We start from the raw sequence: 13,514 nt of genomic DNA on the forward strand, positions 1-13,514 counted from the left end.
GCTTCTACACTTGTGTATAAGACTGACCCCTTATAGATTTGAAACTCCTCAGAAGGCCTAGAGCATGTTCAGCAACCTGTTTTGTAGGCAAAACCAAATTCTTAAAAGTCATCTTATTTCTTCTATACCAAAAACCCCAAGCCAGAGAGCAAAAGATGCCCAAGCTGTCATAATCCTACCTTTGGCAAAGCTAAGAAACTAAATCAAATAGCTTAGCATACGTGTTTATAGCCAAACTAGGGACAATATTCCAATAATCTCGAAGTATATTGCAACTAAACACTGCATGATTTAGGTCAATCACAAAAACTGCATTTACCATCAATAATAACCTTTTTCTTCAGCAGATTATCTTTAGTTGGAAGGCCATCTCTACATGCTTGCCAAGCAAAAAATTTTACCTTACTTGACACTAGTAATTTCAACAAAGCCTTCCATACCACTTGCTATCTACCCATCTCAGAAGCCTTTGCTGCATCAACCCTAAACTGGTCTGATATAAAACGATAGCAGCTTCTAACTATAAACTTTCCATTTCTTTCATGCTTCCAAATCCATTTATCAGTTGTATTTTCTGACCCTATCATCAACTTGCTTATTGTTGTGACCACATTTGGATTGAAGAGAGATATAAGCATCACATATCCAAACATCTATGATTTTCAGCAAATAAAGTCTCTACCAAATCCTTCCTGAATCAGAGCCTTATGTCTAGGTATCCATTTTTCAGTCTACAATTGTGTTGTTTTCCCATCCCCTATCTTCCATCTACACCCCTTTTTCAACCACCTCATTGCTTCCCATATGCCTCCCCATGTGTAGGAAGGACAATGAACCAAACCTGCCTCAAAGAAACCTGAGTTTGAGAAATACCTTGCCTTTAACATTTTATGAAGCATAGAACTTTCATCTTGAATCAATCTTCATCCTTGCTTAGCAAGAAGGGCAAGATTGAAAATCCTAAGATCCTTAAAACCCATACCCCCTTCAAATTTCCTCTAACACATACTACTCCAACTCACCCAATGGATCATCCTTTCCTCTTGCTTTTGGCCCCACCAGAATTTTTCCATAAGTCCCTCTAAATCAGAACAAAAACCACTAGGCAAAAGAAAACAACTCATCGCATATGTGCGAATAGAAAGAACTACAGCTTTCAATAAGACTTCATTCCCCCCTTGAGGAAGCAATTTTTCTTTTCAATATTAAAGTTTTTGCCAAACTTTCTGTTTAATGGATTGAAAGGCCCTATTTTTTGACCTACCAACTATTGGAGACAGGCCAAGGTATTTCCCCATTGCCCCCACAATAGCCTAATTTCTTCCCTCCTTTCCCCTCTCCACATTACTACTAAACACCATAGCAGTTTTCTCCTTGTTTATTTTCTGACCCAACACTCTCTTAGAAGAATCCAACAAGGCTTGTAATCTTCTATTTTCTTCCATCTCAACCTTACAAAATATCAAGATGTCATCTGAAAAGGGCAAATGATTTATGTTTGGGGTCCCTCTGCAAATTTAATGCCTAAAATCTGCCTCTTTACCCTAGCTTCCTTCAACAAAGCAATCAAACCCTCATTGTAAAGAAGAAATAGATAAGGAGAGAAATGATCCCCTTGCCTCAATCTCCTACTTGGTATAATGGGACCCTTAAGCTCCCCATTGACTAACACTGAAAAAGAGACAGAACCAACATAAAACATAATCAAATCTGTAAATGCTCTGTCAAAGCCCATAATAGTCAATGGGTTCATTTAAATATGTTTGTGTTGGGAAGTTTGGTTCAAATCTAGTATTTCAACACAAACAATAGTATAATGTCTTTATAAATTATTGATCTCGGTACATTGATATTTGCACCATTTGTGTTTGTTTGCATCATAAGAGTTTTGTCTTTTGGGCTTTTTACTAATGCATGAACATTAAGATTTTCTTGTAAAATATCCTATATTAAAGCTAAAGGCTGACTTCCTTCTATCATTTCACACCAGATACTTGTCAGACTGTCTTAACATTGTAATTACTTCTGAATGATAGTACTGGTGAAAAACTTATTTTATAGATGTCTTCTGTTGGAGTTTTTGGAATATTCCAGTCTTGTATGTCTGCATTTTCTTGTGCTATGTAGTATTCTTTTTCATTTACTATTTCTGGTAATGCAAACTTTGAGCTAGAGCTAGAGCTAGTCGATCCTAGAACTTGAATAATTGGATCTGAACATCATATTCATTTTAAAATCTGATTAACTCTAAATTTCATCAGAATCTTTTATAGAAAACCTTCCTCTGCCCGTACCTTTTTACTTAAGATAGCTAGTAACACATACCCTCTCATACCTATCCGCTCAAACCTCTCTTGGGACATGCTGTTTGGATCCAGGATTTTACTGTTTAGGTGGCACTTTTCTATCTTAGGCTCAAGTTGTAGCTTGGAGGGTACTTGGGGTAAATACTAACAAAACTCAAAATCAACTATCTTTTTTAAGGATGAACAAGACTTCGGGATACACTTCCCCAGTTCTTAAAGACTTCTGCAGGCTTTTTTGTGAATTCAAATTTTACTTCTTGCCCTAATAGTATTGTTGAAATTTAGTTGTTGGCTGTTTAAATGGATAAAGTAAACACATAAAGGGCTTATATGACTTTGTTTTCTTGCTTGTTTTTTATTAAGACAAATGATAACTTAAAGCATGCTCCGTCCTTGCACACACCTGCCTTTAGAGTTAATAAGACAAATGTACAAGCAGTGGAAGAACACAGCTGGGGGAGAAAGAATGGGAAAAATGAAAGAGAATTTAGTCTTCTGTTGATTCCTGCAGATTGGATCAAAAACAATTCTTGAATGAGGTATTCAACTCCAGGGATGAATCGAAAAAGAAATATTTATTGGTTCTACCTCCTATGTTTTAGAGAATGAATCCTTTTATCGCATGATAAAAAAAAAAAAATGAGTCCGAACCTTCTTGAAAGATCCAAAACCATGTCCAAGACATTAGAGCATTGACAATTGCCTAGTCCAAAGTTTAGATAGAATCTCACCTTTTGACCATAGCATCAACTTTTAACTAAATTAGCCTACCTTGGACTAATCATCTTAAAAGTAAAATAATAATATAATATTATATACTTTAATAATATTTGATTAATTCTTTTTTTTATATTTTACAAATACACTTCATATATTAATTAATAATTTTATTAAAAAATAAAATATAATAATTTATTTCAATGTAGTACTTATATGATTAATTTCAATGTGGTAATTTGTAGTATTTCAATCACCCCCTTCGCACTTGCAGCTGTATTTAGATAAAATTATGGATGGCTATGCAAAGAGTGGCAAGAAATGGTAAAACAGATTTTTATGCTCATTGATTGCAGCTTGCGGGTGAAGAAGAGCGAGGCAATAATGCTGGGAGGCTTTCGGATTCAAGAGATAGAAAAGAACGAAAGAAAGAGAGAGGGAGAAGTTGATGAAAATAATAAAATATTTTAATAGAGGGTAAATAGTGACTAGCCATCAATGGAGAGCACCCAAGAATTACTGTAGCTCAAGTATTGAACTTTAGACCTTTGGCTAGTCCAATATAGAGGCTTTTTCTCACATCTAGCTAAAGTTTGGACTTGTATTAATATTTAGCTTGTCCATTGCCAATGCTCTTAAAGGGTTATGGAAACTGGAAAGAGTAGGCTATGGGTAAACATGCGTTCTAAGTTGAACAAAAATACAGTGTTTGTAGACCAACAAACATATGGTGCTTAATTGAAGCAACATCATGGTAGGCCGGATGGTGGGGAACATCTTCCTTTTCATTTCTTTATTTTTTCTTTATCTTCGCGCCCATCTCCCCCGTTGTTTGTAACTTGTCAATTCTTCCTGGAAATCTGCGTGTCTTTAGGTCCAAGATAGATTTTGCTTGTTAACCCTGTGAAGAGAGAAAGGAGGAGCATCATATCATACACGTGAATTGTCACGTGGGGGAGAGATGTTTAGTGCAGAAGCAATCAAGAATGGTTAAAATGCTTTTTTCACGTCTGTTTTTTTGTTTCAATCTTTTCCTTGTGTTTACAAATCTAGTCGATAGCATGTCTCCATGATAGGATTTCGGGTATCCTCTTTCGATAAAAAGCATTAGCTGGTAAGATTTGCTAGTCTAAAGTAATATAGCGGAAACTAATTTTATAAGCGAACATTTTTTTTTTCCTGTTTTTGGACAGACAATAATAATATTAAAAAAATAATATTATAACAATATTTAATTCAACTTTCATCTAAAAACCTAATAACAAAGTCCATAAGTTCCCAAAAATATAGGAAAAAGAAATGATTTGTTATAACACTTACAAGATACACTCTCCCAGTCAATCACTAGTCGTCGTCACTTTCATAGTTTTGGCAGAGTGATAGAAGTCCAGCACTTGTATTATGCTCTCGGCTATTATCTCCGTGCCTGGCCGGATTGTTATCACCTGTGGTCACAGCCTGTAGCACACTTGTATTGGTTCTAGCCCCTTGTTTGTTCCCTTCCATTTTCACTAAATTACTATCACTGGAATCTGGTTTCCTAACCGAAATCCTAACGCCTGAAGACTTGAATATTAACTTGGGATTGCCAGCAGCCCCTGAACCACCTGGATTTTCTTCTGTCAACAATTAAACATGAATATAAATTTGTATGTCTCTAAAGGACAATACTGCAACTGAGCCATATCAATGACCCATTCTTAAATGAAAAGAAAATGTATGGCATATTTTAAAACATAATTTAGTTCTTCTTTAAATAGAAATAATTTTCATGCGACACTTTTTTAGTTTCTTAAACGCTATGTGTGCAGTTTTGACACATGTCCAAATATAATTTGTCGTGACGTGACAAATAGGTGTCACATCAATATTTTCTGTCATTAATCTAATATTAAATGAATAATGGGGTCAATTTGTTATGCAAAACATACGCAATATATTATATATTTTTCTAAAATTTCTTACAACAGCAACTAATTTGTAATTAGTGCAAACCCAGGTTTCAATAGAGCTATTTACATCAGTTAAATAGAATCAGTTAAACTAAAATATTATTTGAACAAACCCACAGAAACTGAAAATTGGGAAAAAGAATAACGGTGCTAGGTGCTCCAATTTCTATACTAGGAAGGGGGAAAGTATCTACTACCTTTGTTGGTGGAGCTGTCACCAAAAGTGGCTTTTGTCAAAGAATCTGTTGGGTTCCCAAGAGGCTCTTCAGAAACCTTTCTCCTCTGCATAGAAATCATGTGCAAACACAAGTTCAAATCTTTTCAGCATAATCCTAACTTCATACAACTATTAGTTTCCAAGTTTAGCCTTCCAAGAGATATTGGCTTACAAACCCTAAAACTTTTTCTTCAACATGCTATAATCTAAAATTATAGTCCACCAATTAATATAAACGATTTAGATGTATATCAAATCTTTACAGTACCAGGTGACTCCTACTTGAAAAACTACAAGAACCCATTATAAAATTCTGTTTGAATGATATCATGAAGAATTGCACAAAAGAGTAAACATTTTTTAACCCTCAAAATGATAGATTTTTTTTTCTTTTTTCCAAAATGATCAATTCAATCCATACTTACCAAACAACCTTAGGAAACACAAACCATCATTACAGGATCACCATACCTTCAGATTATCACCAGATATTTCCCCATTGCCACTTGAAAGCTGAATCATATCTCCATCATCGTCAAGATCTTCATCATGAATTCTTCGAACATAATCTATTGGCTTCTGCAAAATATTTTCAACATAGTTAAGAGGCAAACATCTTGCATACAAAAAAAAGGATGGGGAGGGGGGAGGCTGACATTGAAAACAGACTAATAGAAGTACAATTTATGTACTAACATGAAATATTGATTTTATAAGTGCTTCATCCTCTTCTTCCAACCTTTTCTCCTGCCAGCATAAAAGCAATTAATACAGTCAGAACCTAGAAATCTAAACTACAATATGACCATATATTTACGCAAAGAGACACTTCTAGAACGAGTAATGATACACATACAACCCTTTTTACAATCCTTTATACAATGATGTTTTAAATTGGGGGTATTACTGTAAAATGATGTTACTTTTATAGTTAGTTTACAAAAGTAAAAGGGCAAACTGCAGAAATTTTTTTTAAGTAAAAGGACAAACTGTAGAATTAGTTTATGAGAATCAGAAGTTAAGCCATTACAGTAAAATAGTCTTATATACTGTTTGAACAAGTGGATTTGACTAATTTGCATGCCTGTTCCTTATGGACATATAGAATGTATTGAAGGGAATGGTTATGGATGGACAAGAACAAATTTCCCCAAGAAGCTTATAGTGTCCATAAAATTGTCAGAGTTAACTAAAGAACTTCTCATAGACAGGAATGCTGATGCAGTCCAGGCAGCTAAAAGCCACTGACCCACAACTGAAGCAACATAAAAGAGATTTGATCGGGTGGGTGGTTGAAAAAAGATTAGTAAAGACAGCGAAATCAATCCATTTGTTTGTTATGCTTGACCATGGACAAGTGCTCGCCCACAATATACATGAGAATAGTGTTGAACATGCAAGTGTTCACCCTACAAAAGAGCCCAACCAACACAATGAAAGTGTGACTGTGCAGCCCAGTGTGATTTAGTAATGAGAGTGATCCGATATACTTTTGCACTTAAGGAGCAAAACTGATCTAAACACAGAGAGCACATTATCATACCTTTTCCCCAGCTGTGCGCTGCAAGGCCTCAAGCATGGCATCTACACTCACAGTAGCATGTCTGGACTGCAAGATGAAAAAAGGGGGGCATTAGTATCAAACTCATATTGACCTCAGGTGTTAATTGATTGATAAAGCAATAATGTTATACAACATGATAAAGCAATAAAGGAACGTGTACAGTTACAAAGGCTATTTGAGCCCTGGATTCCATTTCTCACACTGTTGAGTAGATACTTGATTAAATAAAGCCCATTTACTAAAGAAAGTACCTTCATAGACTTCATCTCATCTAGCGCAGCAAGGATATCCATTTCTCTCTTTGAATCCAAGGTTCTGTTCTCTAATGATTTCATAGCATCTCCCATCTCTTCGGCATCCCTTTTCTGTTTTTCCATCTCCGTTACCTGACAAAAAGAACAGTTTATTGACAAAGTCACAAGTTATGTTGATAACAACATTAGGGATTTGGCCACATAATATATAGTTGTGCACAGGAAGTTCGAGGGCATGCTTGGTAAGTGAAAATTTCTCTAATTGTTGAAAAATTTTGATATGTATTCTTTGAAAGAAAATTTCTATAGAATGAAACGTTTTTAGGATACAAATTTCATGATATGTTTCCATTGAGTTTGGTCAAAACTGGGTAGAAAGAATGACAAGTTGCAACGATAAAAATGTTTTGCAATGGATTTTGTATTGGATATTGTGAATTTATGATTTGTATGTCCCAAAACCGAGGTAAATACTTGGAAGAAAAAAATGTTTGGGTGATGATTTTTTCCTTTTTGGATTTTAAAGATGTTTCAAATGAAAGAGAAAACTATTTCTGAAACCTTTCTCAAATCAAACATGCTTAAACTTTTTACCTCATCCTCCGCACGCCACGGTTCAAAATTCCGCGTGGCACCAGACTCAACAATATAGTCTGAATTTTTTGGATCTGTCTTCATTGCTAGCTCTGCAGAACACTTTGTACATTTGAAGTAGAATCGAAAGATTTGAATTCCTAAGTATGTCTGCAAACAATTAAAGGCAAGTGATCTTGTTCATTATTCATCATATATTCAAATCTCACATGAAGAAACCGGTAAAACATGTACAAACCACTATAGAAAACCAAGAAGTGATATTAGCCATGAGGATGGTAGTAAGGCTGAGGATCATGCATTCAAGACACTTTCTTTGCTTTAAACAAGCTATATCATGACTTGAAACGAGGTACAAAAAATTCCAGATCTGTGGTACGTGTCCTGTATCTTTTTTTTAAGTAATATTAAATTTTTTAGATCTGTGGTTCGTGTCCTGAATCTGGAAAAGGAAAAGCAGCATTAACACATTTAAAGCCAGACAAGTTCTTCATATTTAACTTTTCACGCTGTTTTGGGGGAAAAAATGTTCTAGCAACACAGCATGTTTCTTTTGAGTCCGCATATCCATATAATCCTCACTTGAAGGCACTGGACAGGTCTAATATCATTACACTTAACGATATATGGAATTGAAATTAAACAATTTACAACCACCAACGTTAAATACAGGACTAGGATAGGCTGGGTTTTAAAGAACATATGGGGTTAATACTAACCAATAAAATAGTTACAGGTTTAAAAGAACATCAATTAAAAAAATACAATGGCCAAATATTTAGAGCTAGGGCATTTTGTTGACTTTCAATTGAAGCATACAAATAACCAAAACCTAAACTTCAATTTCTTTGCTCAGGAAAACAAAAATATAAGACAATCAAATTAAAGTGCTAAAAAGTATAAAAACTCGAATAATATAAAACGAACAGTCCTAAAGTTACCAGTATAGTCCGACATATATGAGTAATGCAAACTTTCAATTTAGATAGGAAGCTATAAAACAAAGAAAGGGGGATACATACCTCGCCTATTACATCCTCTTTGCGGGAATTGAACTTGGTGCCCTTGTAGATGTAATTACCGCAGGTGTTGCAGCGAATGCTCATGGGGAGCATCATGCGCACCTTCATCTGCTGGTTCTTCGGCCTCCGAACCCTCGGCAGCTTCGACGGATCGAAGTCCGGCGGATAGTACTTGTTCAGCACCTTTCTTTCTCCCATCCTTCAAACAAATTCGAATTCCCCAAGCAGCAGTTCTGATCAGAATTCGAGAGGACAACGATTGCCGGATGTTGAATTTTGGGTTAATTCCGTATCGTGACTCTATTTATAGTGAGGAGGCAGTCGCGTGGGGAGAGATGGTTATTACAGACCGCCACGTCAGCTTTCTCAAGTGGTGCTTCACGCCATGGGAGATGCCTACAAGTTTACAACCGACCTAGGAGGAGCAACCTTTTAGTTCGGTGTAGATAAATGTATCGTCACCTCTCATCTCATCATTGAACAATGGAAAATCAATTTTTTCTAAATACCAAAGAGAAATTGTTAGAAAATACTTCAAACTCAGTTTATAAAATTGTTCCACAAGTTTTTCCAGATCGACAAATCTTGAGCGTTTCCTCTTAGTGATAAAGTGTATTACGTAGTTATAAAACTAAAGTAACACTTAACGAATCCATAGCCTAAATACTATTTTTAAGAAAGAACAAAAATAGAATTTTTTCTCAATTCAGATGGGTCCCAAGAATCAAAAGAGGAGGGCTATATATAATCCACCCTATTAAGGCCAACCTTAAACTGCCAATTAAATGGCAGTAACGCATGGCCTTTAAGCCATGCGTTATAAGCAAGGAACGCATGGCCTAAAGCTATGCGTTCTACAGAGGAGAGGAGGGGTCTGCCCCACGTGGGCGCCCCTCCATTTAACATCTCCCACTCGCACACAGTGGGCATGACCCTAGGCCAGCATCTCTCTTATATTCTCAATCTTATTCATACAAGTAAATAGGTCGTGCGACCACCAAACACATATGTAGAAAGGTGGGAGTACATACATCAAATCTCTCCCAGAGAAGACTAGCATAGTAACATCCCTAAAGTATCTGGTTATGTCCTAGACTCATTCGATCGCATCAGATCAAGCATTTTCGAAACCCTCTTGAGTTCAGAAAAACTCAGAACAATGCTTGACTACCTCAAAATCATTTCAATATGTTCACAACCTTAGTCGCTACCAGTATGTAGCGTCATAGTTTGACGTCAGCAAACACTATCGAAGATGCGATATTGAAGAATTTTCCCTTTGCACTCATATCATTCAACTTTGGTCGAACCACTTTCCCAGCAATGCCTCTTTAGACCGTATTAATCATGGCCATAGATAAAATGTCAAAGTAGCAGACATCACAACCTCCATCTCGTGACATAGTCAAAAGTAAAGGACACTTAAAAAAAATGACTCACACAGTAAGAAAGAGGGGAACCATTTACTCACTTATTCATTTGGTCGAATAAGCACATGTAGTATGAAACACATGCTACGGTGAATTTCTCTTTCTCAAAGAGCATATGTCTATATCAACACCATACAGATCTTAGTCTAGCCGCTCCTTAAGCGTTTAACCTGAGTTCCTCTATTTGCTCGCCTCCAATATGTCAAAGAGGATCTCACATCTGGCTAACCACAGGCTACATAAGTTGTGGGGTAACCCATGCATAGTCCTCTCATTGGACCTCATCTTAGCTCCCACTAAAATGACATATCTTTGCGTCAACTAACTTATCCATTTGGACAAGTATCTAAGAATACAATGTCTCATCTCTACTCGCTTCTCAAGCACTAGAGGCGATCGCTCGTGTGAGTGAGCCGATCTAAGCCTGTTGACAATCTTATGTGTGTATTAGAAAAACAATACGATAAAGACAATAAATGAATCATATTGTATTAATATCCCAAAGGAAAGGTTACATCTCAATGTCATTTGAAACACAAAGTACATTTATAGTCTACGTAGTCCTAGATTCCTAACATGAGCCTCAAAGACATCTCTTGCTATGGGCTTCGTTAAGGGATTAGCAACCATGCACCTTGTAGAGAGATGTTTCAGAACCACTTCCTTTTGCGTTACCATGTCTCTGATGTAGTGATATCTGATATCTATGTGTTTGGTTCTTCCATGGTACTTAGAGTCCTTAGCATACGCGAGAGCAGCCATGCTATTACAAAATATTGTCACCAGATCTGTAGTATCCATGCCAATGTCTAAATGCTTGAGGAACCTCCGTAACCAAACATCTTCTTGAACTACTGTAGAACAAGCTATGTATTCTGCCTCCATGGTGGATAAAGCTATACAGGGTTGTTTCTTGCTGCTCCATGTAATAGCGCCATTGTTGAGCAAAAAGGCATACCCAGTGGTTGATTTACGCTTATCTAGGTCACTGCCCCAGTCGGCATCGCTGTAACCTCTTAGCTACAAATCTGAACCTTGATAGCATAGCACATAGTCTGTTGTTCCCTTGAGATATCACATAATCCTCTTGACTGCTTTCCAGTGAGCCAGTCCGAGATTAGATTGAAATCTACTCACTAAGCCAACTACATAGCATATGTCAGGCCGAGTACACATCATTGCGTACATCAAACTACCCACAACAGTAGCATAAGGGACACAGGCCATCTTTTCCTTTCCTTTTGAGTCTTAGGACACAACTCTTTAGATAAGTTCTCACTTTTTGCAACAGGGATGTCAATGGGTTTACATCCATTCATTAGGAAAAGCTCGAGGACTTTTTTTATGTAAGTTTGTTAGGACAGACACAAAAGTCTCTTTGAGCGATCTTTGTAGATCTTAACTCCCAGAATATATTCTACTTCACCTATATCCTTCATCTCAAAATTGAGGGATAACCACTCTTTTGTGGCGACTATCAACCCTTTATCATTTCCAGCTAGTAGTATGTCGTCAACATATAATGAAAACATAATGAAACTCTTCTTGGACCTTTTGACATAGACGCAATTGTCCTCTGTGATCATCGTAAACCCATTCGAAAGAACGGCTCGATGAAATCTGAGGTACCATTGCCTAGATGATTGTTTTAGGCCTATATTGATCGTTTGAGCTTGTACACTTTGCGCTCTTGACCTTTGATCACAAAACCCATTGGTTGATCCATATAGATCTCCTCATCTAGTTCTCCATTGAGAAATGTTGTCTTAACATCCATCTAGTAGAGTTCCAAATCCATGTTTGCTACTATAGCTAGAATCAGGCAAATTGAAGCAAACCTCACCATTGGTGAAAAAGTTTCGTCATAGTCTATACCCTCCTGTTGGGTATATCTTTTAGCCACTAAGCGAGTTTTGTACTTATCTATCGATCCATCCAACTTGCGTTTGACTTTAAGAACTCATTTGTTCCCAATAGTCTTACGCCCTGTCGGTAGATCAACCAGATCCCAGACCTGGTTAGTTATATAGACTCAATCTCATCATTAAGAGATTTCATCCACTCATCTTTATTAGAAGATGAGAGAGCCTCATGAATTGTCCTAGGCTCATCATCATCATGCAAAGCTACCATAAAAATTTCCCCTTCGATCTCAAAATGACGACGGGGAATACTTTCACGTTTGCTTCTACACGGCTGAGGTTGTTGTGATTGATTGATAAGTGGTGTGCTCTAACTCGGATTTAAGTCCCTTTTATCATTTGTAGGAGCTTGAAGAATTTCTTCCTCATTCTCAACTAAATTTCTTGGGGCACTTTCCTCTTGTTCCACAATCTCATGAAGTTCTAAACTCCTATCAACCTCACCTCTACTTGGAAATTCAGTTTCAATGAAGTCCACATCTCGTGATTCAATCTCAGTTACACTTCCATCAGTTTGTTCACCTATTAACACATGCCCTTTAGAGTGTTCTGAGTACCTTATAAAGATACACTTCTTCCCTCTAGGGCCTAATTTTCCATACTTATGAGAAAAATCATGAACAAAACCCGTTAAACCCCATGGCTGCAAGTTACTCAAATTGGGTTTCTCGCCGGTCCATAGTTCATATGGGGTGGAAGTTATTGATTTGGAGGGCACTCAGTTAAGAATGTAGGCAGCAGTCAAAAGTGCATCCCCCAAAAACAAATTTGGTAGGTTTGCTTGCGCCATCATTGACCTAACCATCTCAAGCAGTGTTCGATTTCTCCTTTCCGCCATGCCATTTTGCTATGGCGTACTTGGTATTGTTAACTGTCTTTTGATTCCTTTTTCATCACAGAGCCTTTTAAATTGCTCAGAGAGATATTCTCATCCTCGGTCAGTTTTTAGAGTTTTTAAACTCTTGTCTAACTGATTCTTGACCATTCTTAGATATTGCCTAAAACATTCCAATGCTTCAGACTTATGGGAGATTAAGTAGACATAACCGTAATGTAAAAAATCATCTATAAAAGTGATGAAGTAGACACCTCCGTGTCTTGCCCTCACACTCATTGGACCACAGATGTCTGAGTGGACTAATTGCAGTGGAAAAGATGCCCTAATGGCTTTTCCAAATGGTTTTCTCTTAGCTTTTCCCATTAGACAATGTTCACATGTGGACAAGATGACCCTAGCGAGATTGCCTATCAGGCCTTCTCTAGCTAACCGAGTCATTCTATCTTGCCCTATATGGCCAAGCCTAGTATGCCATGTATATGAATCCAAATTATCAGCAAATGAAGAAAGAAAAGCAATAGATTCATTTATATTAGAATAAACTAAATCCAATATCATAAAACCGTCTTGCAGAAAAGCATTGCCATAAAACACATCGCCCAAATAAAAGGAAACATAATTGTTTTAAAAAACAATCTGAAAACCAAGTTTTAATAGAGTAACAACTGAAAGTAAGTTTCATCGGATCTCGGGAGCAT

At 36.8% G+C, this 13,514-nt stretch overlaps 1 protein-coding gene across 2 annotated transcripts; it reads right to left on the bottom strand.

The window, feature by feature from the left end:
• Positions 1-3,468: 3,468 nt before the first annotated feature.
• On the bottom strand, positions 3,469-9,063 carry LOC122317155 (splicing factor YJU2-like). Of its 2 annotated transcripts, none has more exons than XM_043134100.1 (9): positions 8,627-9,063; positions 7,605-7,754; positions 7,008-7,142; positions 6,736-6,801; positions 5,889-5,939; positions 5,664-5,771; positions 5,173-5,257; positions 4,344-4,639; positions 3,469-3,924 (listed from the first exon to the last, which is right to left on the bottom strand). In XM_043134100.1, the coding sequence occupies exons 1-8, from the start codon at positions 8,822-8,824 to the stop codon at positions 4,368-4,370; spliced, it is 1,065 nt and encodes a 354-aa protein (XP_042990034.1). In that variant the 5' UTR covers positions 8,825-9,063; the 3' UTR covers positions 3,469-3,924; positions 4,344-4,367. The 2 variants fall into 2 exon arrangements, with proteins under 2 accessions (XP_042990034.1, XP_042990033.1); XM_043134099.1 differs by having other exon boundaries at positions 4,344-4,642; positions 8,627-9,056.
• Between the last annotated feature and the right edge of the window lie 4,451 nt (positions 9,064-13,514).

The sequence above is a fragment of the Carya illinoinensis genome, chromosome 7, assembly GCF_018687715.1.
Source record: "Carya illinoinensis cultivar Pawnee chromosome 7, C.illinoinensisPawnee_v1, whole genome shotgun sequence".
NCBI lineage: Eukaryota > Viridiplantae > Streptophyta > Magnoliopsida > Fagales > Juglandaceae > Carya > Carya illinoinensis.